Below are 27,357 nucleotides of genomic sequence, written 5' to 3'. Positions count from 1 at the left end.
TCCTCTGCCCTTTTTCTCACTGCCACTATTGCATTTAAGGGTCTGCCATGCTAACAGCATAACAGATTAAATCACAGGAGCATTTACACCTTGTCTGCTGGGCAGGACACACAGCATTGCTGCACTAAGAACTGGCTTGCCAGGGAGCACACACCCTGCACAGGAGGTGAGAGAGAGAAAGGGGGAGCAAGACATTGAATGAACTCAGCTGAGGGCTGGTATTTCTTTATTTCCGTTTTTATTTCCTAAATGGAATCACACTTGTGTAGCATTGCAGATATTAAGTGAGGGAAAGGATGGTCAGGCGAGCAGCAGAAAATAGAGGTGTCAGTGATTAAGGGCTGATCTCTTTATAGGAAGATTTTAGAACAAAAATCACTGGCTGAAACACATGAGGTTGTCTAGTCATAAAGATTGCACCAATTTTACTGAGATGAATTTAAAATGTCTCTGTAAGATGTCAATGAAATTGTTCTGTGTCAATAAACTTTTGGTGATTGCAATTAAGCAAAGGATGGGTAAGAGTGTGTAAAAGTTGTGTGGTGAATAAAAATACAGATGTTTCCATATTTGTCTTTTTCATGGAATAGTAATGCCTTGTGTCCCTTATTTGGCCTCTGTTTTTTTTATTTTTTGACAATTAGCATATTGTGAGCATCCACTGTACCTCTTTCCTAAAGGAAGGAAAACAAACAGTATTATTCACATTCACAGATTTGCAAGGTTTGCTTGTTTTCTATAATTTAGTTCTTCTCTGTAGTTTGTTGGCCTGAAGAGACACATCAAAGGGGCTCTGTTTTCTGGAATACAGTTTTTACATGGGAAAATAGATTTTCCCATGTCTCAGCAGAAAGAGTTTCAGGATATTTATCACCTAGCTGTGTTTGACACAGCCCTTCTCCTGGAATTCCAATGCTTACCCAGCCCTTCAGTCTCAACTGTATTCAATCCTTATTTTAAATATTCTGTGAATTAAATTCTGGTGGAAGCCAGAGGTGCCAGTGGCTGAGATTCCAGGAGGTCAGAGCCCTCTGAGCTCTTCCTTTTCAGGTTTCAGAAGTGAAGGGGGAAAAAACGATTTTTCAGGCTGATTTACAGCAGCACTCTGATAAAAATCACATCTGGGCTATTTTTTGTACTAAATCATAGCTTTTACTAGACAAGCCACATTTAAAAAGCTGTAATTTTTCTGCAACCATAAAACAGGATAAAATACCCATTTTGTTTAGCCCTGAGCCTGTAATCTAAGTGAGATCAGATTATAAATACTATAGCAGTCAAACATGATATGGTCTTATCAGGAGTTGCTATGTTCCTCCTGATTATTTTTCATTATTCTTGGTAAAATTCTGCTGTAAAACTTTGCATATTGCCTCTTCACAAAGGAAGCTCTTTTGCCAGCCTGGATATTTTCTCTAATTGATACCATCTAATTAACCAGCTAATTCTTCTCCCCATATGGCAGGTATCGCCTGGCTGGCCTCCCAGGAGAGTACCAGTACAAGAACATCACCAGTGCAGAAATCAACTACTGCCTGGTGAAAGACCTGATCATTTGGACCCAGTATGAAATCCAGGTGGCATCTTACAATGGAGCTGGGCTGGGAGCCTTCAGCAGGCCCGTGACAGAGTACACACTGCAGGGAGGTGAGCAAATCCCACCAGGATCTCCTCGATCATCCCACAGCCTCCTTAGGGGATGTGCTGCCTGGCAATCCCACCTTAGAACCCGGGGAATCAATGGTCACTTCAGTCAAATTTGATAGGCAGCTTGGAGCAGGAAGCACCTGCAAATTTCAAATGCCTGAGCAGAGCTGAGTCTCTGAGTCTCTGCTCTATCTCTGGGGTAGGAAAAGCTGGGAGTGAAGTCAAAAATTATCTGTTTTGTTGACCCTTGTGATGACGTGTTGCCACACTTGCAGGTCAGAGTCAGCTGCAGCAGGAGTAATAAATAGAAATGCTGATGAGAGCTGGGGTCCTGGGGAATGGATTTATGGCACCTGTGACAGGCAGGGGCTGAGGTTACCCTGCCAGGAGAGTTAGAGGAAATATGGCAGGGAATTGGTTTTATCACAGCCAAGGCGTGGAAGATGCTGCATATGCAATATAGGAGACAGAGCAAACCAGCTGCATTAGTTCTGATAATCACAGGATACCTTGTTCTAGAAATGTGGAATAAATTGTAAGGAAGGTGTAGGGAGAGAAATACAACCTGTGGAGAAAGGGTTCTGAAGCATTTCAGGAATGGTTCAGATACTTGCAAAGGGGAAGATAAAATGATCTTTAAAGCCCTGATTTTTATGCTACAGCTCCTCCACACTTTTCTAAGTGCTTTAAGAAGAGTATAAATTACACCAACAAAAGGATATGTAATTACTTTTTACAACCAGTGTAAGGCATGTTTACACCTCTAGATTGGTATAAAAATCTGTAAGATAATTAAGTGCCAGGTCCTTAAGGCTTCCATATATTCCCTTAATTGCAGGGTTGTGCTGGATGCTGAGCACTGGACAGTACATGGGCTCTACTTCATTGGTCATAAAACAACTGCACTGTTTTAAAAACTTGAAGATTTACAGTGCATCAGTTAATTTTCCATTAGTGAAGAAGATGTAGTTGTTTGTTAATTGTTTCTAGGAGTACATTATAACATGATTAGACACAGTTTGAGGTGTAGGGAGATCTTTAAGAAAAGATTATTCATATGCAACACTAATTAACCACAACAACTAGAGAAAGAACTATCTATATTTTGTCTTAGGGCATGTCAAGTCTCATGGTTTAGAGGAGCCTAGACACACTCAACCTCATTCTGGATGTATTTATAGCAGACCTTGAAATGTTTTTCTTGAAGTCTTCTCCTTGCATCCAGGATTAATGTTTTCTATCCCACTAAAGACCCGAGCTCTGCAGAGAATTGGTTTGCCCACAGAATTTGAATCCCTTTTGTGATTATGCTTGTGATTCATTACCTTGTTTATTTGCACATTTCAAGCTATCATAGCACCTTAACCTTCCATCTATTAAGGCCCAGGTTTGGACTTCACACTCTTTTTTCTTAAACCCTGTAATTGACTCTAATTTCCCTTGATATTATGTGCAGTTATTATCATCCTTTATTGATTGGCTGTCTGTTGTCATTTATAAGGGTATAAATCCTCTGTTATAAATTAGGTGTAGTCAGTCCTGCATTCATGTTAATCAACAAGAGTGTTCAGACAGCAGGCCAACCTGCAATGGCCTCTCTGGCTTCGTGTAATTCCTCAGTGCAGGGTAGACAAAGAAGAAAAACTGGATATTTCTGATTTATTTCATATCGGTATTTGCTAATAGCTGTTAATAACTGCTTCATGGATGGTGCCACCTCCCAATGAGCCTTGCTGGGTTCCCCAAAGGCATATATCCTGTTTTATAAAGAGTTTGAAGCCTTTTTACATTTAGAGCTGAAAAGGAAGACTGGTTGGTGTAAATAAAATTTGAAACTGGATTATTATCGAGTCTCCATATGTAATGTGCTACTGTCCAAATCTCTGCTCCTTCATGTCTATTGTAGTTGAGAAAAGACAGGAAAATCTTGTGTCTGCTTCTCGCTCCAGAATGTTTTTCCTAAACCAAACCAGCAGGAGTAAGAAAAAGCCATGTGTAAAAATGCCTTGTAAATCATATTTTGATTTTAATATGGGCAGAGATAAATGTCAAAGACACACACTCCCATCCATCCCCCTCTCCTACTACCACACCACCACTGCCTCTGCTCTGACATGCATTAAATGATGTGAGCTGTGCTGGCAAGAACCTGTCTGTCTGCAGATGAAAAATACCTCATACTAATCAAGTGTTCTGTGCAGCCAGACCCTGGGAGGAAATGAACCCCGGGAGCAGATCAACCCATTGGCAGGAGCACATCAGCATATTGGCACCTTTGTCATAGGGGGTATTGACTGGCCATATAAGCTGTGGATTTATACCAGGAGCTAGTCTATTAATCCCTTATTAGTCCTCTGGCATTGCTTTAGCCACTGAAAACTAATCAGCTGCTCCAAGCTCCTCGAAAATCACCAACTTCCAGAATGCAGCCAGGCTCACGAGGTGCTGAGGGGTCTGAACTTGGAGGAAACTGGTGCACAGTGTCAGGGAGATAAAATGTCAGAAATACTTACTGGCAGAGCACTGAACATCCCAGCACGAGGGTCAGACAGGTTGACTGTCTCTAAAATCTTGAAAGTCTTTTCAGAGTGATATTCAGCCTAATCCTTTGATGCTCTGTATATATAGGTCTTTCATCATCAGAGTTTCTCCAGCTGTTCCTTGCTTTGATGTTACTTTTCACAGGGATTTGTGCCAGCCCTCAGCATAGGGCAATTTTACTTATTTAAGCAGTGTCCTGCAGGACTTCTCGTTGCCATATGAAAACCTGGTTTCCCAATACCTTTTCATGTAAGAACAGCTTTGTGAAGGTATAAACATCTTTCTGTGGTGGCAATATTGTCTCTGCTCTGTACTGTTGGGCACGTTTGCCTTTTTCTGCAAGTTGATTTGATAAAGTAGCAGCTTCCCCCCCCTTACTTTGGGTCTGTCCCTTTTATCTCACCACTGTGAATATCTCTGAACTTGTCTCTCTTTGAAAAATTCCCACCAGGCCTTAGGTTTAGGCAGGACAAGGTTTACAAGTAGAGACATTGCTTCCATTAGCCTCTCCATTGACATTAACTGCTTCTGCTTCTGCTTTTCGTGCCATGTCTTTCTTTTGATGTATATCTCAAAAGCCAGTCTTATGTCCCAAAGTTCACAGATCTCAACATGCACTTGAATGTTTTGTTTTCCCTCCTTTGCCATGCATGGACACCTTGCCAGGCCAAGAAGGTCTGAGCAAAAGCCCTTCCTGAATAAAAGTCACCAGACTGGTGAGTCTTGATGGTGTGGAAAGGATAAAAGCAAGAGGAGTCTCTTCAGCCAGGTCCAAAGCAGCTTCTTCCTCAGGCACTGAGGTGAATCAGAGAAATGAATATGAGTGAGGTAGAAGAGCCAGAGTAAACCCAGTTAACTGAAAGCTTCCTGCTTTTTGTAGGAAATAATCTTGAAAAAGGAATCCCTGACTGCGGAGTGTCCTCTGCGGCCATTCACTTGATCTCAGTGAAAAGATATTTTCCTTAGTTTTCCCTTGGGCTTTCTGGGCAAAAATATCTTAAAGATCCTCGTTCATTTCCTTTGGGGAATCCCCCAGCAGCCTTGGAGCACCCATGGCTGTTTTGGGCCCAGCTGCTCCTGTGCAGAAGCAGGTTGGAGTTGTAGTGACTGGGGGGGTTTATCGTGCTTAGATGTCATTTGCCATCTACTGCTTTTGTTTTATTTTTAAAGGATTTCACAAGGTGGTGAAATTAGCAGTTGTCTCAGAGAAGCCCCTGGCTCCCAGCTCTTAATAAAGAAATAAAATTTCATCAGTGTGAGAGACATGCAGGAAAGGAAGGAGGCATTTCCCAGCCCCAAGAAGCCCAAATCATCAGTCAGTGCCAATTTTCACACTGCTGCATTTCAGAGTTCAGATTTTCAGATGTGTAGAGTTACAGAGACCACTGTTCAGAGCACAGCCCAGAATGCCAGCAGGGAGCAGAGGGAAGAGGTTTCCCAGGAGGAATTACAGGCTCCACATCCCCACTGCTCCCATGGGATGTGCAGCTCACCCCTCAAGCTGGTGCATTAAAGGAACAACCAAGTCCTGCCCTGGAGGAAGACCTGCAGTTCCACAATCCTGCCTGAGACAGGCAAGCTGCCACCTCGAAGGTCAGGAGCTCCAGAGGAGCCTTTTTTCCAAGCCTGTGCTGTAGCTCCACATTTAGGAGCAGGAGTCTGGTGGTCAGAAACTCTGTGGGATTTACATGCTGTCTGCACGTGGCCAGAGACAGAATAATTCCATGTACACATGCTTAACCTCAGTGCCTTGTCTCCTCTCAATTATCTTGTCAGTGAAACCCTTTTAATAGTTTTTATCTGGAGTGCTTCCATGACCTTTTCCACTTGGAATGCTGTACATTAACCCACAGTCCCGGGGGCTGAGCTCTCCGTAGATTTCCAGCCACATGAACTTTATCAGGAGGAAAGTAACAGTTGGTCGTGTCTGACCAATTTGATCTGCAGCTCTGAGATGACTCCCAGATGGATCTCCAGTGTGAGATGGCTTTGGAATACTTGCAGACATGATGAAGTGCAGGTTTAAAAGCTGGGAGTGTAAATACTTGGGGATTACTCTTGAACACCTGTTTGACATTGGCAGCTTCTGTACAGCTTGACAACAAATTTGTAGGAAGAGGACAATATCTACCACTAAATGAGAAAATCCTTTGTGCAGACAGCCCTAGCTTCTGGAAGTTACTCTCCATGATCTTGGAAAAATATTTGAGTTTTGAAGTGATCAGAAGGTCAGTTCTGATTTAGCTTCCCTAAAACTTCTTTTCTTTTTAAAATGCAGAACTGCTCAGATATCCGAGGAAGTCTTTAATATTAGGACATAAAAGGAGAATTTTATATTGGCACTTTGAAGTAAATTTGAGATTATAATGCCAATATTTTAGTGATTAAAAATATAAAAATGTATTACATTATGTCTTCTGCAGTATAATTAAGCTTATGCATATCAGATGGACTATGTTTCCATCTTTTAAATACATTAATTGAAATGCAGATGTTGATTTTTCAATAAAGATATCCAAGGAGGAATTATGATATAAATCATGATTTCCAACATTCTGAAGGTTTTATGTTTTCTGTTCATAATTTTTTCTATTTTTTGCATTACAGTAGATATTTTCTCTGCTATGACCATATATTCTTGGTTCAGAAAATCATCTCCTAATGAACAAAAAATATTTTCCTTTCTAAAATAAATAAATAATGCATTTGGTTATCCACACTCCTAAAACAGTAGCAAACCTGTCCTCAAGTGTTTGCCTGAGCCTTTTTGAGGACTGTGAGGACCATAAATAAAAACTTGGAGCTTGGTGATGCTCAGCTGATTGAGCCTTCCTGACAGGAGGAGATTAATCTATCAGTGATATCCTGGTGAATTTCTGCTAACAAACCAACATGAAGACCTGTAACACAATTTTCTTCTGCAATAACAAATCTCTGGCAGTTATAATATCTGAATATGCAAAAATGCAGGAAAGTAAGAATGTTGACTTGTAAAAAATTTATGCATGTTCACCATTGACTATACAAGGTATTGCACACAAAAGCAAATTCAAATAAATCTTGTGGCTCTCATAATAAACAGTTTCATCAAGAATATGAATTAAAAAAAGTGCATTTAGTGGGGAACTGTAGCCAAAGCAACTCATTATGACTGTAGAGTGACTTTAATATTTATGACTGTGTCTCAGGATGATTTGGTGAATCTCTTAACTACAAAAACTTTATGATGTCTACAGGTCATTCAGATAATAGTATAACCTTCCAAAAACACACAGGGAATTATGATACATGGCAGGAAGTAGGGCCCGGATTCTAATGAAAATTTAGAGTACTATCAGATAAACTCTGCTTCCAGAACTCAATAATTATGCATAGTTCATAAATTGTGACATCAAGTTTTAAATTAGGGCAAGAAAGTTCTAATATGCAGCTACTGAGGTTCAAAAAAGCATGCAGAGGGAAGTGTGGAGCCATGGCAGAATCTTCAGGGAATTTTAGTGACAGAGGGCATGGGAGTGGATGTTCTTGTCATTTCAAGCCTGCCATCCTTGAGGATTTCTCCATTTTACTCTGTTGATATTTCTGTGCACATCTCTGATAAGTTTGTACTGTCCTGTCTTACTGTAGTTTCTCCAATAGTTAAGAATAATGCCCCTTTATGTATCTTCCAAACAAAGAAGAACTTTTGGTGGAAAATTCTGTATTTTTGAACTTCTTTTCTTTATTTCTTCTCCACACAAAGACTCATCTTCCAAAAAGTAGTTTGGGGACTTGAAAAGTTTCTGCCTTGTTTTTGAAAAGTGTGGAGGAAACCCCCATTTCTCAGTGGGAATCGTGGATACTCCTTAGAAGAACAGATCATTGGGCTTCAGTAGAAACTTTCCCTTGGAAGCAGAAGGAACAAAGCCTTCCAGGCTTCAAAACCACTTGTGGATAGTTCCTCTTTCATAGAATACAAATGCACATGGTTGTCAATAGTGATATTTTTAAAGCATTATTAAGCTTATTTTATAGGATTTAAAGTCTTAGTCCAATTTTTTTGTATTCAGATAGCAGTTTTCTTCTTAAAATTACTATAAGCTTGATAATTTCAGAAAAATAGGCCTGTCTATTAATATTCTTTCCTCTGAGAACTATAGAAATGACATCTTAAAGCAGTAAGTTGAAGAAATTGCTTGGAATGAGACATTTTATTAAATGGTGAAATATTTAAGTGCTGGTTTTGGTTGTTTGAAGGCAGCGTGCCTTTATGTTCCATGCTTTCTTTTGTATTGAGAAAACATCTGCCTAATTAAATCCTTGGCATGAAATGTTTATGCAACTTTTAGTAGATTAGAGGGTGTATTGGCTCAGGATACATATAATCAATTCAATATATGTGAATGCATATCATATCAAGATAAAATGAGAACAACTCCCAATTCCCAAGAAAAATCTTTACTCCATGTGATATGACTGGTCCTAATTCTTTAAGCAGCAGTAAATAATAAACAGCTGCTATTTCCAGATTATAATTCACAATTAGAACCTTAATTGTGCAAACTCCGTGTTTTCTTGTCTGATCTGGGAAATTGAGCAGCATTAAAGGACTCAAGAAGTTTCTCTCAGAAACTCTCCATTCTCTGTGCACTCATGGATGACTGAAAGAGCTGTGCTCACCTATCCTTACGTGGCTCCTGCCTCAAGTCTTTCTGAGAAACTCCTCTGCAGGATAATAAGCTGCAGAAACCATTTCTTCTCCTCCCCTTGAAGGAGTCTCCAATACAGGATGAGAAATTAACCCAATTACTCAGCTTTCCAAATCGCTGCTGTTTCACGGGAAGTGCATCCCTCTCTCAAGGTTGTTATTACTCTGTGACTTGCCAGTGACACTCAGTGAGTTCTGTGCTCATTTTTCTCTTTTTTCCCCTCATTCCCTCTCTGCTCTGTTTTGTTTTGTTCCCTCTCTGCAGTTCCCACAGCTCCACCTCAGAACGTGCAGGTCGAAGCTGTGAATTCCACAACCATCCAGTTCCTCTGGAACCCTCCACCCCAGCAGTTCATCAATGGCATTAACCAAGGATACAAGGTAAGACTTCAGAGAATGTCTGCATTAACAGTCCTGGTGTAAACCAGCATTTCAACCTTATGATCTCTGAATCTCCAAAGTGACTCTGTGCTTTCAGGAGTATCTTACATGGGTAAAATAAAGAGAGAAGTGAGCAAATGTTGCTCCTAACAGGGCTTGGAGCAGCCTGGGATAGTGGAACGTGTCCCTGCCCAGAGGCAGAGGTTGGAACTGGGTGATCTTCAAGGTCCCTTCCAACCCAAACCATTCTATGATTCTAGTATTTGCAATTTATGTAAGTTCTGAAAAGGGAATATGTCATAACCTAGAAGTCCTTATACCTTTGTCATTTTCCTGGAGAGTTTCCAAAGCCAGAAAGCAATTCCATGTCAGTTTGGAAAGTCATCTCAGGAGACATGTCATTGTGGCACTGAAAACCAACCTTGAGATTTCTGTTTATGCTAATGCAGAATCACCATTCTTTTCACTGGGAACCAAGGTATCACACTAAATGTTTGCCTTGACTTTCCCACTGCAGTGTTCTGGGAGATGTGAGAATGTAGAATTTATAAATCAGGCAATATCTGTTAGGAGTGCACAGAGCAGAGAGTCCTTGACAGAGCCTCTGACCAGTGGAGTGTTTGCTAAGGAACTGGGTAGGGTGAACCTCCATCAGTGATTCAGCAGTCAGGGCATAATAAATGAAAGGTTTAAAAACTTCCATAGAGAGAACAGTGAGAAATCTTGCAGGACTCTCAGAGCAGGAAAAGGGAAGACAAGTGTGGTTTATGAGCAGGGAGGAGCAGGGTTGATTTGAGTGTTGAGTGAAGGGACATGGAGTGATTTGAGGAGGATGTTGTAGTTCAAAAGACAAGTTGTGAATTAAGGGATTGTACACGGATTTGAGATGTTTCAGAAGACTTGATCCTTCTCTAGGAATGTCTCAGAGTGACAGAGAAACTGAGAGAGACTGAGATATCCATAGGTATTTTGTATTTCTGCCCAAACCAATGTATTTCTCACGAAGACCAGCAGTGGTTTGACAATCTCACTGCAGAAGAAGTAAATTAATACATGGAGATGTTTGTGTCTGCTTCTGGCAGGGATAGAATCAGCTCTCAAGGCTCAGTGACTGACAGGGCTGCAGCACAATACCCTGAAACTCCAGCACAGAAATAGCACTTGGCTTCTGTTCAGACTTCAGAATAAAAGCACTTTTGGGGTTCAGTGGACTGCAGTGCACTGTAATTTTCTGGTGCAGGTCCAAGCACAGTGAGCCCACGTTTGCAAAAGTCTTATTTCAGATTTTCATTCTCTGTTGTATTCAGGGTTTCAGTCTAAAGATCCTTCATCTCATTGCATAGCTACCTCTAATTTATGTTTCCATTTCTTCAGCAAAGAAGTAAAATTGTCATTTGTATCTGTCAGTGGCCAATGAAAACGTCTGAAATTATCAAAATTTGTATTTTTTTGATTGCACTAGATTGCCTCAGCTTTCCCATCCTGTTTCTCCCAGGAACTGGGAATTGCAGTACAAAGTGAGATCATTTCTGTCACTTATTTCTACAGAGTAGATTTGTGTATGATTTATAAATTTCCAGTAGTCAAAGCCAGGCCTTTGCCTTTCTTAGGGATTAAACCCATTTTTCCTTTAACTGACAAAATTGTTCACCTGTATTTTCATTGCTTGTTCATGTTTCCTCACGAATATGGAATGAAATACACTCAAGAGTTCAGTCCTCTAAAGTTATAAATGCTAATTGTAATCCACAGAGGTGATTTAGAAAAGAAAATAAAACTTACTATCCTCTTCAGCCATTATCATTTTTATCTTTTCTTTGAAATTTATTTGCATTTCAATAAGGTATAAAGTGCACCTTCTCAAATATGAAATATTCCTAACAAAATTACTCCTAATAGTCCCCTAACTGTGCTTTCTGGTTATCAGAGACTCTACACATTGGCTAAATATGTCAAATATGGCTTATTAATTTCAGGTATCTATTCATGTTTATGAGCCTGAAATCAATACAAGTAGCACGATTTACACAGGTACTGAGTCAGGCCTGGAATTTTAACATTCTCCTGTAAGCTGCATGGTAAGGATTTTTGGACAAAATAAAAATTTCATAAACACTTTCAAGTTTTAGACCTCTAAGCCTTTAAGGCGATTTCAAAAATTGTTTCAGAATTTCAAAGTCATTTGCCAAAAATGAATTTTTTAAGTCCTCATTTAGGTACCTACACATGAGGTATTGCACTCTCAGAGATATTGATCGCCCAGAACATCCACTGAGATGAATGAAACCTGGAAGACTGAGCTCCTCTGACAAGCACCCTATTTTAAATGCATGAAAATGTCTTCAGGAGCCTAACTTTTGGGACTCAGGTGTTGAAAATTGTAGTAATCATCTTTACAACCATTTTCTATTCTTTCTGTAGTTCCAGAAGTGCTTGAATCATTCACAGTGTGGATGTGCCCAGTCCACTGAGCTTGTAATGCTCCCAGCCTGTGAGGCAGGGCTGCTCACTGGGGTGCTGGGGGAGCTCAGGCAGGGGGAGGAGGGTGTGTGTGTCCCCATCTCTGTCCCTCGGATCCCAGTAACCTCCCCGGACTGTGGGATCCTTAAGGAAAATAAAATAAAACATTTATGACAGAGGAGCACTGGAAGTACTTTTATTCCTTCAGCTTGCTCTCAGCCACAGAGACTGGCCAGGCTGATGAGACAAAAGGCTCGTGTCATCTGAATAATGATTTGCCATAATTTTGGAATTGCTCAGTAGCAGCCATGGAGAATTGCAATGCTGGTGTATCCCCATCAGCAGTGAGTGTTACAGACATCCCTCCAGTGTCACAGTGCTGCATCCATCTGTTCAGCATCAGAGCTGACAGGAGTTTAACAGCGTTGCTTGGTTCTTTGCAATCAGATTAAGATGGTTTTGGCAGCCAAACCCACTTTGATTCCAAATAGACACAACTTCTAATGAGAGCTCATCTGTGTTTAAATTTCCCAGCTCCTGGCGTGGCCAGTGGATGCTCCAGAGAGTGTGACCGTGGTCACCATCGCTCCGGATTTCCATGGTGTTCACAGTGGCTGCGTCACCAACCTGAAGAAATTCACCCCCTACTACACCTCAGTGCTGTGCTTCACCACGCCAGGGGATGGCCCTCGGAGCCCTCCCCAGCTCCTGCACACCCTGGAGGACAGTGAGTACCCAAATTCTTAAACCTCTCTGCTTGAAATTTGACCTCAGGTCCACAGCCACTCTGCAATCTCTTCTCGTGTGACCTCGTGTCAGGTGAAGACCTCAGCCAGTTTTCCACGGGTGTTCTTTCAGCCTGTGGCAAATATTTGATTTTTTTGTTTCATTATGGGCTAAACCTGGATGAATTTTTTTATATTGATGATTAGCTAAGAGCTTCATAGTCTGGTTCAGCCAACACACAATGTGTTATGTCTGTGAATCCTTCTGCTCTTAAATCCATGTTCAGGCACCCAAATAAATATGAATTGATCTTCTTAGGAACTGAGCACTGGAACTTCCTGTGGAGGTCAATGATTAATTTGCAATTGTTTCCTGCTGTTACTCAATAAATTGAAAATGTCTGTATCTATATTATATTGCAAGTGTTTGTGTGAAAGAACTAGGATCACAGCCAGGCAGTATCTTGCATCCTGAAAAACTGTAGGCAGGATGGAATAAAATGAACTGGATGGTTTAGCATATAAATTACTTCCTGCATCAGGAAAAGGTTTGGTCTCTGTGGCCCCTTGAAGTTGTTTTCTCAAGACATATTTGGGCCTAACAAGTGCAGTCTGATGCAGATAAATTGCAGTGGCCATCACAGCTGACTGTGTCCACAGTGATCCTGGCTCTGGCCAGTGCTTCGAGAGCATCATAAACATTGCTGCACATTTGCAGGTTTCAACCAGAATAAAAAGTGTCTAATTTATCCATTAAGATATTGTTTTTAGAAATACTACTCTGCCTTAATAGGAATCTCTTGGGTTAGTCAGTGTTCCTGTAAAGGAGAATCTGATTGTCATTAACATCCACAGGAGTGAGGCTCAAAGTGCTAATCCAATTTTTCACAAGATACTTTTGAGGGAACCTGGAGAAAATTACTTTACCCTGGATTTTTCCTGGTCTGGTTATCCTCCTCTATGTACTAGAACAGGTTGCCAGAGGTAGGAATTTAGGGTCCAGAAATCTGTGTGAGCCACTAATCTGAGCTCCAATTTGTGTGTCTGGGATGAAAGCAAAAGGTGTGGTGGAAAGAGAAATGTACATTAGGTTCCTCTGTCCATTTTCCTAAGGGAAGAAAGCTTTAGGCAGTGATGATTTGTAAATGTGTTTGAGTTCATCTGTCTTCTCCCTCTCAGCACAGTAGATCCTCATGGGTGATCTCAGTGAGTGCAGAAGGGTAAGAAACCAAAGATGAAAAACTCTTTGGATTTCACAAAAAGTAATCAGCAGGGAAGAGGAAAGAGACTGTTAACATTTCTGCTGAAGGAGAGGCTGCAGAAATGAACCTTAAATGCTTTCCACAAAGTGTGAGCAGGGGCAGAGTAATTTCCCTGCCTCATTGAGGCTATCTCAGGGAAATGCTGGGATCACGTGTCATTTTAAACACCAGAGAATTCCAGCAGGAGACATCAACCAAGAGACAGCCAGACTCGTATTTTCTAGATAATCTGAGACATTTCTTGGTGTGTCCATCTACAAGGAGCCTCAGCAGGAGAGATGAGCAGGATTGATTTATTTATTTATTAATCCTGTAGAATTGCTTCCCTGTGTTTTCACAGTGATGGAGAAGTCCTGTGCAGGATGGTGTAATGCATCTTGGCAGAGAACTCCTGAAGCTGAGCTGCTTCAGGATTTATGTGGTGGGAAAAAAGATTTGAAAGGCCTGTCATTCATGTTCACTTGTGATCATTTTCTGTCTGGATAGCAAAGTTAGGCAATCCTTTAGGAAAACAGGGATCTGTTTGCTGACAACTGTAGGTCAAATAAAACCTGACATCCACTCAGAAGCGTCGTGTCCTGGCCTGGAGTCACCTGCATCTGTTTCCTGATGACTTTAAAATTGAGCTGCAACTGCAGGGGCTGATTGGAGCAAAGCCTTGTTGAGTGTGTGGTTTCCATGTCTGCAGCTCCATGGTCCCAAACCTTGATTAATTCCATGCTCTCGTTGGGCACTCCTGGGATCCCTACAGGCTCAGTGGTTTTTCCGTGGTGCTTTGACTACTGGGTACTGCAGAGTGGATTTGGAAATTTTCCTCCCTGGGACTGCAGAATTGCAAATGGGGTTGTAGCTGACCTCCTGGCAGGGTTTGGGCTTTTTTTGTCATAGCTGGAGGGGAATGAGAGGCTGGACTAAACTGAAGAGGAAACAAAACATGAAATTGCAGACAAGAAATTGCCAACTGATGTCAGTGGAGCTGGAGGATACTTGGGCAGGCATCCAGTGACAGAAGCACAGTGAATATAAAGTGAACAAAACCTCCTTTTTCCAGTACATCGATTGAGGACAGAACAGCATTTGGATCAAAAATCAGTCAGGTTGTCTTCCTTGAAGATCAAAATTGAGGGAGGATGGCATATTCTTGACAGTCATTCCATTTTATGCTCTTTCATTGCACACTGGGGAGCTGAAATTTTTAAGAGCTCTTGAGCTACATCATAAAAACCCTTTAAAAAGTTTCACACACTTGTATTCATTTTACAGAAGACAGTTGCCATTATGTTGGACATTTTTAGAGTTGTTTTGAGGGAATTTATCCAAGCAGTGGCTCGTGATGCTGTCCTTGCTGCGACCTTGCATAGGGAAAAGGCTCTTTCCAGGTGAGGGGATTGCTGGTGATGTTGCTGCAGAAAACAGGGCAGGTAAACACTCACAGATATCCTTGAGGGAAAACAGCAATGCTGTTAGATCTCCACACACTTGGGGTGATGGCTGGGTGAAATAATTGACATGATGATAGCCACAGTGTTTTTCCCCACCAAGGTTTCCAGGCTCCCTTAGCTGTTGCTCAGGGACATATTTCTCCATCCCTAACCTTGCCACATGAATCTGATCCCAGTTAAGTGGAGTTCACCTATTAACAGCTTTCCTTTTCTGATTTTCCAGAGCCAGGAGCTGTGGGACACCTGAGTTTCACTGAGATTCTGGACACTTCACTCAAGGTCAGCTGGCAAGAACCTGTAGAGAAAAATGGCATCATCACAGGTATCAGCTGCTAGCTCTGCTTTTCTTTCTTTTTATTTTATTGAGTGTGTGTGTGGGGTGGAATGTGTTGTTGCAGTGAAAAACTGTGTAGTGGAGCATTTAGGGAGAATTTGGGCTATTGCTGCTTTCCTGGCCCCTCCTCTGGGTAATTGAGATGTCACCAGGGAGTGTTACACAAAGTACAGCTCCAATTACTGGCAGCTCATGATTGTGGTTACTGGAAAAGCAGTTTGTGTTAGAAATCAGCTCCCCACAGGGTGTCTGGTCTTGTTAAATCCTCCGTGACCTCCACCTGCTTTACTGAATTTTTGGAAATTTGTGAGATCGTGCTTGACCTTTGCCCCAAGGGTGGGGGGTCCCTACATCAGTTCACAGCTGCAAAGGCTGGATTGGCATTGCTGAGGTTTGCAATCAAGACCAAGCCTGAAATCAGCAGAATCCTTCCTCTGTGATCAAGTGGACTGCATGGCAGAATTTGCATGTCATTACTTAATCTGTTATAAACCATCACAAGGGTTCAGAACTCTCTTGTTTCCCTTTGATGAGTCTGCCATTTCACAAGCTATTAATCTATTTACTGTGTGCCAGTGTGGATACAACAGCAGCAGCTTCATTATTTTTCATAAAGGAAGGTATAAACACTTGAGGAAACCTCTAGTTCTTATCAACAGAGGCAATATTGTTTTCAGATGGGAAACTATTGCAGCTGCAAAGGATGGACATTCCATTTAACAAAAGTTTTCAAGGTTTTGAAGCACAAAAAAGTTCCCAGATTTTAAATGACTTGAGCTAGTTGGGAAGGGAGAAAATAATTTCATGTGGATCAAAATATTTTAGTTTTGGGGTGTCAAAATGTTGAGTTTTTTAAAAAATTGTGTTACCATTTTTTAAAAAATGCATTTTAGAAGTTAAGAAAAACGGACTTCCTGACCCTTGACCAGAGAAATGATATATCAGTCTGATTTCCTGAAGCATTTTAACTTTGACAGGTGTAATTATTTTGGTAGGGTTTCACTTGTCAGTGTTTTCCTGTGTGTATCTGTGACGTGCACCATTTGTAGCTGTGTGCTCCAAGCTGTTGGTGGAGTCCTCATGCAGATCATCTCCTGCCTCTCCACCACAGAAACCTGTCTGAAATATGCACTGATTTAAGTGGTTTGAGAATAGAAATTAATGACTCCTGAAAGCAGAGCAGTATTGATTCAGTGAGGATGGCCAAAGCCTTTCAAGCACAAGTGCTTAAATTTAGGTACCTGCATCCAGGATGATGTAATACTGATCCTTGTTAAGCAGCAGGTAGCAGCTCTGTGCTTGGTGTTGCAAAATTATTTTGCTAAAAACAAGCTGCTCCCTCCCAGAATGGGTTGAAACCGGATGGAGCCAAATGATGGACTGGGTTATATTTGGGGTAAATTGTTCCAGAAGGAATGAACTGAAGAAGTTCTCTTATTCAGGACAAAACACCAGTGTGAAAATGCCCAGCAGAGAGTCTATAAGGAAAAAGAAACCTCCTTAATGATGCAAATTGCATTTGGGATAGAAGAACAGCAAAATTGTTCATGCCCTGGGCACCTCAAAGGTTTATAGAGGGCTGCTTGGAGATCTGAGTGCTCAGGGAGGCAATTATTCATCATTTCTGCTCATTGATGTCTTTACTGGACCTTCTTGTTCCCTGCACGGGTGCTGGGAGGAGGGAAGCACTGAGGGGGTGCCCAGCAGCCAACCTACTCTGGGAAATTGCCCATTACTCTTGCTGTAAATCTCAGTATCTTCCTCATTCCCTCAGCAAACATTGATTTATGAGGATCTGGATGTGGACGGACAGTTTGTGATTGGGTGTAGTGCTCTCGTGTAGAGAATTTACTCCACATCAACAGAAAATTGTTTCTGAAACTCCTCTGGTCATTAGTCCCCGTTAGGCAGTGTTTTGTGGAGTTCCAAAAAGTCGGGGAAGGCTCTGTGGCACCTTTCCCTGTCCTCACTCGCACCCAGAGGTTTTCCAGGGGAAACCCTCTGGCAAATCCAGCTGTGCTCCCACGCCCGTTCCTGGCAGGGATCACATCTGTGGCACAGGAATGTGCTCTCACCAGCCACATGGCCCAGAGTTCTGCCCATCTGCCACTCAGTGTGGCTGAAGTGCTACTTGGGGCTGCAGTGCATGTTGTTCTGTTCCTTCAGCACTTTTTTTTTCCCATCTGTTTTTGTTATGCCTGATTGAGTTTGACTTTGTGTCTGCTCACTGTGTATATACAGATTTTCTGTTCTCATCTTTTCTATGACTGGAATTTAACTGTACATTGGGGACTGAAATCCCCGACTGTAAATACTGCCTCTTTGCCTTTTCTTCAATTTACATGGGAGCTCAGGATATTTTCCTTGGTGAACTTTTTTTTTTTTTTTAAAGAAAATAAATACATAGGGACTATGTGCTTAATGGGCGGGAAAGCTGGGCCTCATCCTGTGGTCACAAGGGAGAAGAGATAAAATGTCCAAAGAATAATCACCAACATTTGATGTATAACCTAAGCTTATCCAGATGGGAGAGGAGATATCTCAATCACTGAAGATTGCCTGGTGCATACTGAGTAACACTTTCTATTGTCTGTAAGCAACAAATGGATAGAGGGAGCATTAAAAGTCCCCTGCTTATCTTCCTTTGGTTATTTATTGTCTGGAACAGGCTGCACCCACAGCTATTGAAAGAAAAGGGTGTTTGTGATGGTCCTTCTGTGTGCAACTCCTTCGTGCCTCTTCACTGAGCATCAACTGCAGGGGACAGCCCCCACCTTTCTGCTCATCCTCTGTTAATTCAGGCAACAGAGTCCTTAAACTTTGTCAAAATCTTCCTGCAGGTCACAATCCTGTCTGTGCTACATCAGTTCTGGTCTGTCAAATGATTCTTAAGCCTTTTCAGAGAGCATCAAAACACCACAGTGTTTCCAAGACATTGGTAAATTACTGAGTTAATTAATTCCCACTCAGACACTTGTTGAAAACCTGTTCCAGATGAGCATTCAGGGCTTTTCCCCTTCCCCTCTGCAGTGCGAACTCAGAGGACCATTTGTGGCTGGAATTGTTGAAGCATCACCTTCCTTTATCACTGCCCCCTCACCTGAAACTAATTAGTGACTGTGTGAGCACACTGAGCCCATTTTCATGCAAAATCAGGTTAAGATGAATCCCTGTCAGTGGCGGTAGCTTGAAAGAGAGGACAGAGAAAGTCTCACACCTCTCAGACTTGCAGAAATATTTGTCTCACCATACTTTTGGCTTATGAGATGATGCTTTCTTGCTGATTAATACCATGTGGGATTTTGCTACATCAATTCATATATGTTAATCAGCTTATCATGTCTTTTTATTTTGAAAAAATTGAAAAAAAAAAAGCCCTTCAAGCCCTCCAACTGGTCTGAATTCCTCATCTTAGATGATGGGAACAGGAACCCAGTAGGGAGTTTCTCTAGCCAGTTTGCCTTGTGCCTGGTTCACTCAGTGGGATTCCTTTCTGTTAGTCCTTTTCACTCACTTCAATTTCACAGGCATTCAAGAGCTATGTGTATTTTTTCATTTTTTTTTTTCACCCTCTGAGTCAAATCACAAAGAAAGCGGCAATCAAGCAAACTTTTCAGACATGCTCTCCGGGGACTGGCACAGCGAGGTTCACATGGGTTCAAATGAGAATAAAGTGGGACTGGGCAGGAGGAGGACAAGCAGATTTGGAGGTAAAATTGAGCAAATCAGACAGTGGAAAGTTTCAAAAGTTCTTGGAAGGCAAGTGGTTATCAAAGAGATAAAAAGGAAAGCCTGGTTATGATAGAAGAATAATATGGAGGTCAGGGCAGGTGCAGCTTTGGACAATGCATTGGCTCCAAGATGGATTTGAAAGAAAGGATAATGATTCACCCTGCTGAAGGATTTCTGCAAGGAACAAGCGGTGGGGAGTAGAGGTTTTTCAGTTCCTAGAAGATTCCCACAATGTTCCTGCCTGATTGTTATTGTCAGATTTCTAAGCATTTCTAGACAGGCAGCACTGAAGGTTACTTCAGCCTGCAAAGCAAGAAAGCCCTACTAAGCACATAGAGATTTTTAATTAGATATTCCAGTAAATTTTATATTTTCCAATGTTTCTTCCTGTTTGCTTTGTAGATTTTACAGAATGAAAGCTCACCTTTCTGTCAGGTTATTTCCAGGTTTCCAGCCATTTCATACCAAGCATAGAAAAAAAAAAAAAAGACAATTGAGACCTCATGTCCTCCTAACAGGGAGATAATGCACTATGGAGTACTTGCATCAATTGTTTATTGGAAATAACAATATTTTTTAAATACTTGGGTATTTTAGCCAGTGTTTACTTCAAGCAGGGCTTTTTCCTGTTTATAAAAGGTGATCACAAGGAATGGCATAACTGTCCTACAGCAGCAGTGCAACCTAAACAACTTTCTATTTGCCCTTGGTGTTGGAAAGTGAAGACTCTTGCTAAGTACTGTCGTTCTCAGTTTGACATCAATGGCAAACCTTTGTGTCAAACTCAAAAAAGAGTGTGAACCACTGTGCCTGGCAGAAGTAGTGGTGCCTCCTTGCAGTCAATTACCCAATCAAATGGTACTGGTACCTCAGTCATTTATCCCTCAGTCAACCATTCCTCAAATGGTCCCAGCTCAATACTCTCAGGTGCAAGGTTTGAATTGGCGTCCTCAAAACTGAACCACCTTTTAAATAATTTTTGTTATGAAAGCATTCTTACTGGAATGATTAGGTTTTTTTCAACGAAGACAAGATCTTTTGATTATAGACAAGGCCAGCAACAAAATTTTCAGACTTTCAGTCCTTCCAGCTGTTGTTTCAGTGAATTGTAATGAAGAGCTAGTGATTTTAGCTCCTGCATTTAATGTTCCTATGGTAATTTTACCAAAAACACCTGTAGCTATTGCATTCCTTTTACCCGTGAATATACCCAAGCAGAAGAACTTTCCAAAGAACTCAGTTATGTCTGTGCCATTTGGAACCTCGGGTCCTGAGGTCTTTTGGGTGCAATGTTCAGACCAGAATTCCACCACGGAATTCCCACCCGTGTTCCGCAAGCACGCGCAGCGATTCTCTAGGCTACTGGAGAGCCCGTGGCGTGTCCCTGACGTGTGGGGTGATGTGTTTTGCAGGTTACCAGATCTCCTGGGAGGTGTATGGCAGGAACGAGTCCCGCCTGGCACGCTCCTTGTCCAACAGCACCCTGGAGTACAAGATCACGGGGCTGTCCTCGCTCACCACCTACACCATCGAGGTGGCCGCCACCACGGCGCGGGGCAGCGGCGCCGTCACCTCCTCCACCATCTCTTCTGGAGTGCCCCCAGGTTGGTCAGCCTGCAGGAAACAAAACAAAACGTGCTGCTCCTCCCGTGTTTCCGTGTTCCAGAGGTCACAGGTCACTTCAGCGGTGATGGAAATGATTTTGTTTGTAAAGCACTGGGGAGTTACGGTGCGGGGTTTAGGAGCGGTGGGAAGAACACAGTAACATGCAGGCAGGAGAAGAGAAGGAAAAAAAGCCCTTTGTTTCAAACCTGGTCCTACTTTTTATAATAGACATCATAGGACAGAGACAAAGCACTAGCTTATTGGTCCAGAGAAAGTAACACCTCTTTCCCAGACTTTCTCACGTATCCAGCAGGTGTTTATCTTTGTTTTTCATTCTTCTCTTATGTTTACATTAGAGAAAAGCAGCTAACTTGGGAAAGAACCCTAGCTGAGCCTGAGAAAGTTGGACTGGAAAAATCCTCACAAGAGGTTTTTCTGGGCCTGACAGCCACACTGGGGCTCTTTGCTGCCTAATTTGGATTTAATTTTTGGAACGGACTGGAATGTTAATGTGAAGACGTTTGCAGTTTGAAATTTCCGGGAAGTTGAGGATGTTTAATACAAAGACAAAAAAACAATGTTGTAGGTATGACAATGGAATGGACAAAGTAATAAAGTGGATGCAATACAGAATCTCTTGACATTTACAAAGTGACATCAAAATGAAGCCTGAATCAATTCAAAGTGTTGCTTTGGGGGGAAAAACAGAGTTGGGTGATATTAAAAGGGAAGGGATTTTCCAAGTGGAAGTAATATAGCTTATGTCAACTATGACTGTTTCACTTGTGTAGTGAAACTAAAATCTTATTTACAAGAATTTGAGGTTGTGGCCTGAAAAAATATTTGTGAGAAGGCAGTGCTGTCCCACATTGTCTGAGTTACCATTTGGGCACCTGTACATTTGCCCTTTTTGCATTTTGTTTTTAAAATTCTACACTCTGCCCCATCCAGTGTAAATAGCAAAGTAAACAGCCAATTCATACCTTAAATAAGCAGTTTCAGTTAATATAGAAGTTACAGAAATAGAATTTTCCATAGTGGTGCAGTTATTGCTCATCAGTGAGGAAATCCAATTTTTCCCTTCTCCAGTATTATTTAACTTCTCTGTGTGTCCTAAAGTATGTTTGCCCTTCTTTTCTCTAATCATAGGTAATTGTGACAAGCTGCAGACTGGATCAATGCCATGATATCTGATGGCAGGATGCCTGCCAGATAACAGCATTATCCCACTTGGGCAGGGTTAGTTTATCGATCGTGGTTCCCACAAATGTGGAGTAAGAACCAAGAAATCTGGGTATTTGTGGATACCTGAAATTTATGCCAGAACCCTGCCCATTTTTGGCCTGTTGCAGTTGCACAGAGTGCAGCATTATCATAAAATTACAGAATGGTTTGGGTTGGAAGGGACCCGAAAGATAATTTAGTTCCAACGCCCTACCATGGGCAGGGACACCTTTCACTACATAATTACTTCATGTAATTATATAATTGTAATAGTTATTTCCATTTGTTGTAAATACAGGTAACTATTGAGAATTTGTTCTAAACACTCTGTATTTAATCTCTTTCCTGAACTTGTTTTTGTTGTTAATTCAGATTATATTAAAAATGTAAATGCCACTCTAGTCTTGACTGATGTGAGACAAAGATCTGATTGGGGCTTCAGATTTTTCTTCATATGAGGTCACCCTCTTTATTTGCTACAGGAATTGATTAAAAAAAAAAATCTACCTTAATCAGGCTTTAGAAATGTGCTGGAAAACCCAGATATTATAGGTCAATATTAATACGCTGCTCAAAACTTTGAGTTTCTTCCAGTTGTAATTGTTGTCCTCTAAGCAGTAAATAAAAATTATTGTAATTTAATTCTGGGCAATCAGAAGTGCAGTGGAATTAGGTGACTTGGCAGACCTGGAGCTGGGAAGTGCCTTCCCCCCAGGACCACCAGGGTTTGTTCATTTTGGGAAGCTTCTCAAAAATACTGCCTGTAATTCTGTAGATGGGCTCTTTCTTTTCTCATTTGATCTCTAAAAATGTGGTGCGTGCTCAGAGAGCAGAAATAGTAATGCTGTGGGTAAAACTGCCAAAAAGAAAAGCAAAATAACCACAATTGGTTAAAATATAATAAAGCCCCTTTCCCTGTGTTTTATATTGGAAACTGAATGTCAGCTTGTGTTACTGGCTCTTAGACAAAGAGTGTTTCTACCTCTCATTTACTTTTCTGTTTTCTCCAGAACTTCCAGGTGCTCCAACCAACCTGGTGATTTCCAACATTAGCCCTCGCTCTGCCACACTTCAATTCCGCCCAGGATATGATGGCAAAACCTCCATCTCCAAGTGGATAGTGGAAGGCCAGGTATGTCCCTGACAAAATTATCCTAATGAAGTTTCTGCAGGGTTAAAAAGAGCCTAACTAATGAATGCCTGTTGGTATTTCAGTTTTTGTTAAACTTTGGACCAGAGCTCCTCTATGAATGGCCTGGAGTAGCTGTCCAGGGGGCTCTGGGAAGGTTGGGATGCTGGGGAGTTTTAAGAGGCTCAGTTCAGAAATGTCTGTGTCAGCCAGAGGGAAAAGGGTCAGATGAATTCTGTGACCTCTGGTCAGAAGAACAACAGAAAAATGTGATATATAATATATATGTATGTGTATATAAATCTGTATGTGAGAATGCTTATCCTTTATATAATTCACGTGAGGTTTTGTTTATGTTCAGAAGAACACCAGGTACACCATGAACAGCACACACAGCAGAGCTTTAGTCTATCCATCTATTTTAAAAAGGATTTGAAACGTGTTGAGGTTCTGTGAGGTGTCTTTTCAAAAGTTTGAAATTATTATCTCATAGATTCAGAAGTATAGGAAGAATTGCACTGAACAGTAAAGATACTATTATTCATGAGATTGAGTGCATTTTTTTATTTTGTAATGGAATATACCAAGGTTTTCTATCCAGGCCTCTAGATATGAATAGGATCAATTCTCTTCTCCATCAGCTTTAAACAATATCCCTCTTTTTGCTGTCATTATGCCTTGGAGGAGTTATATATTCCTCATTTGTTCTCCTGACAGATGAGCTTTGCTTCTTCCTTTCCACCCACAGGTCTTTATAAATACTATAGTCTGTTTTTAAGACCAAATGTTGGACTTCTTAAATCACCATCACCACTTAGACATGTTGATACAATCACTTCACTTGGTAATGAGATTGTTGTGAACAAGTTGGTACATTTTGTGCCATTTATATACATATTATGGCATATTACAGAATTAAACACCAAAATCCAATAATATGGTGGCTTAGCACATTCTGAGGAGCATTTTCCTGCTGGAACACTGCATTGATATTGCTAGGAATTCGTTAATTCAGTGAGTTGCAGAATGCTACTGAAGTGAAGCAAATTTGAACGCTTTAAAACTGCAGTGATAATTACCATGAAGTTCATCTGCATCCTCGAAGAGCCCTGGGTACAAACAGTGATTTGAACAGTCCTTGGTGTGCAGGGAGGGTCTTTATTGTTCACAAACCCTCACCAACAACTCATCCATCACTAGAAAAGTCCAGGGGCTTTTGGTTCTGATAGGTCCAGGAATTATTTGCTCCTTTTGGGGAAGGAGAACAGCCAAGTCCTTGCAGAATCCGGGCAGTCCTTCTAACCACGACAACCCTAAAGTTTCTGCTTCACTACACCTCACTGCTCAGCTTCAGCACAAGAAGAAATGTTGCTCCTAGTGGATTTCAGGACAAAATAAAAACTCTTGCTCACCTGATTAATGGAAATCAGTTCAGGTATGCAGTGAAATTGGTGAGTCCTCAAGGATATAGCAAATCCTGTTTCCAGGATGACAGCTGAGTATAATCCTTTGTTCACAGCCCCTTTCTGCCAGCACTCCTCTCAAACTCTTTCTCTCTAAAAGTGCAATTTCACAGCACTTTCAGCCAATCTAAAGCAGAGCTCTCGTTGTCCTGCTCCTGTTCTCTCTCCCTATCCCACTTACCAAGACTTTCCCTCCTCCTTCTGTGTGTGTTGACACAGGATCAGACCTGGAGCTGCTGTGAGCTTTGATCCAGACAAGAACAAATGAGTTTCAGACAGAACAACTATGCACAGGCTGTGTGTGATCAGAACATCATTGTGAGGGGAGAGGGTGTGAACGTGGCACTGGGAGCAGAGAGAAGGGCAGGAATGCCTCTGTCTCCACTTGGATCGAAGCTGCCTTAGACCTGCCCACCTTTCAAAGAGCTTTTGCTAAATTGTTTTTTGCTGCCAGTGCCACCCCAGTCTCCATTTCTGCCTTTGATGTGGTCTGTTCTCAGCTGGATTTGTCCATACTGCGGTGCAGGCTGATGTTACAACATCTGTATTTTAGCATGGACAACAATAATTGCTGCTTAGGACTGTGTTGGATTGAAGGGCTGTGGTTGCACAATACGGAAATGGAGGGAGGGATTTTGTCCTTCTGGATCTTTCATTCACTGACCCATGTACAGCTTTTAATAGCAGTGTTAAGTGTTTCATGTCTTGGCATTAAATTAAAAGCCACTTAAGGGGTGGTTTTGCACACTCTGATTGTAAAGCTGATGGTATTGCCAAGGGACAGGATGACATTCAGCTATAAAACACTAATCTGTGATTTGGGCATTTCATCTGTGTCCCTCCCACTCTGCAAACTGGGCAACACCTTTGCTTTGGACATCCCTGAAAATTCTGACTCTTCTCTTCCATCTCTACTGGGAATTTTTCACTCTCAATGTCTGAGTCCTTACAGACAAAATTCAGCTGTTTTGTATTCACAAACACAACCAACCTGCCACCAACGTGTTTTTCTTCTTTGTTCCTTTATTTGGCAGAAAGCTTCCTTGGTGAGGGCAGGTCTAGAAAATGTTCCAAGTGTTCCAGTTTGGCTGAGAGCCATTTTTGAAGTCTGATACTTCATGAACAATTTGGATGAGAAACACAGCTGGGAATTCCAGCTGACGTGAAATTTTGTGCATCTGGCCTTGGTTTATGCTTTTTGTGCCTGGGTGTAAATTCATGGGAGTCACTGTGGAACTAATTCTCAATTATGTCAATGAACATGAGAAGAGATCAAGTCTTTAAGAGTTCAGTGTTGGTAGATGCTGAAATATAAAGCGTTAAAAATCCCATTTTTGTGTTTCTAGTGAAGGTACATTCTGTACTTTTGAAGGGATTTTTTAAAAAATCACTAGATTGTTTCTTTTCCATCCTTTTTATCTAGACTCAGAACTGGAGGAAGCTGGATTTCCAAATAGAGAACTACAAAAATGTACCAATACTGTTTAAAAAATACTTCCAACTTTTTTTTTTCTATTACATGGAGTAAAATCTAAAGGGAAGAGGCTCAAATGTAATATAAAGGTTCCACTGACACTTGTTCAGAGAGACCAACAGTCTCCCTACCTTGTGGCATTGACACTCACAGGTAACTTGTTCCTCTAGAAAGAATTTCAGTAAATCCTTCCAGCCATCCTGTCCTCTCAGATGCAGTTAGAGCATATATTGCAGCCTTTTCTCTTTTTTTGGCAATTTTTGTAGCCAAGAATGACTACAAATCCCTGCTGGTGTTCATGTAGTTTCATGTTTGCACTCTCTGGCAGTTGCAATCCAGTCTCTTGTTTTTCTTGTGTTGGATTTTTCCTGGGGTTTTGTCAGGAAAAATGTGTATCAATTGGTCATGGAATGGTTTGGGTTGGAAGGGTGATGATCACCCATTTTCAACCCATCCTGGCTGTGCCTTGATGGGTGCTCAGTCCACACCATCGAGCTGATTACAGAATCTGGGATAACTTCTGCCCAGCCAGGTGTGCTTTTCTGGTGATTAACATTATTTTCAGGCAGCACAAGACCTGCAGAATGGCTGAAAGCTGTTTCTGAAGAGTTATCACATTTCCTGCAGCCATGAGTGTATTATAGAGAGTTTTTACTCGAAGCCTTTCTGCTGTTCTTAGAGAGATTTTTGTATGACTCTCATGGTGAGCAGGAGCAGAGTTTCAAAATGTTAAAACCTTTAAAGTATTATCTCTGTGATGCCTTTTAAAGCTGTGAGTTGGGAAAGAAGTTGCAACTTCAGCCATGAATTTGTGTGGTTTTGTGGGTGAAGTCAGTGACCCAGATAGGATTCATCCTTTGCACCAGGTGATTCTCTGGGTGTCGTTTTCACTTCGGAGCTGGTAAATAAAGTGTCTGAAACTCTGACAGTTTTATGCCCTTGACAATCTCTAAATCAAAAATGGCTGAATCGATGTAAGGATTTAGTGAGAAAAAAAATTGCACCCGGGCTGACATCCCCTGAACCAAATTTCTCCCAAAGCGATTTCAAATGTGTGAGTTATGGACCTCTAAAACGAAAACTCTGACACATCTTGAACTATAGTAGGACACAGGGTCCCTCTGTAATGTACAGAAACACTGTTTTCCTTTCCTGCAGTTAGTACATTGTAACTGAAGTTTTGGAGGCGTTGCTGTCTTATACACATTATTTTTTCATGCCAAATTTTAATTTTTTGTGTTTACTTAAGTC

At 41.3% G+C, this 27,357-nt stretch overlaps 1 protein-coding gene across 1 annotated transcript in view; it reads left to right on the top strand.

Annotated features, from left to right (window-relative positions):
- Positions 1-27,357, top strand: part of SDK1 (sidekick cell adhesion molecule 1) — a 389,602-nt gene that overhangs the window by 270,328 nt on the left and 91,917 nt on the right. Inside the window, exons 17-22 of the mRNA XM_014870500.2 lie at positions 1,466-1,647; positions 9,141-9,256; positions 12,251-12,443; positions 15,369-15,467; positions 20,624-20,815; positions 23,051-23,172. Coding sequence (XP_014725986.2) covers positions 1,466-1,647; positions 9,141-9,256; positions 12,251-12,443; positions 15,369-15,467; positions 20,624-20,815; positions 23,051-23,172 — 904 coding nt within the window. The remainder of the gene's footprint in view (positions 1-1,465; positions 1,648-9,140; positions 9,257-12,250; positions 12,444-15,368; positions 15,468-20,623; positions 20,816-23,050; positions 23,173-27,357) is intronic.

Source organism: Sturnus vulgaris, chromosome 16, assembly GCF_052056855.1.
Source record: "Sturnus vulgaris isolate bStuVul1 chromosome 16, bStuVul1.hap1, whole genome shotgun sequence".
In the NCBI taxonomy this organism is placed as follows: domain Eukaryota; kingdom Metazoa; phylum Chordata; class Aves; order Passeriformes; family Sturnidae; genus Sturnus; species Sturnus vulgaris.
This window is presented reverse-complemented; position numbering and strand designations above follow the sequence as displayed.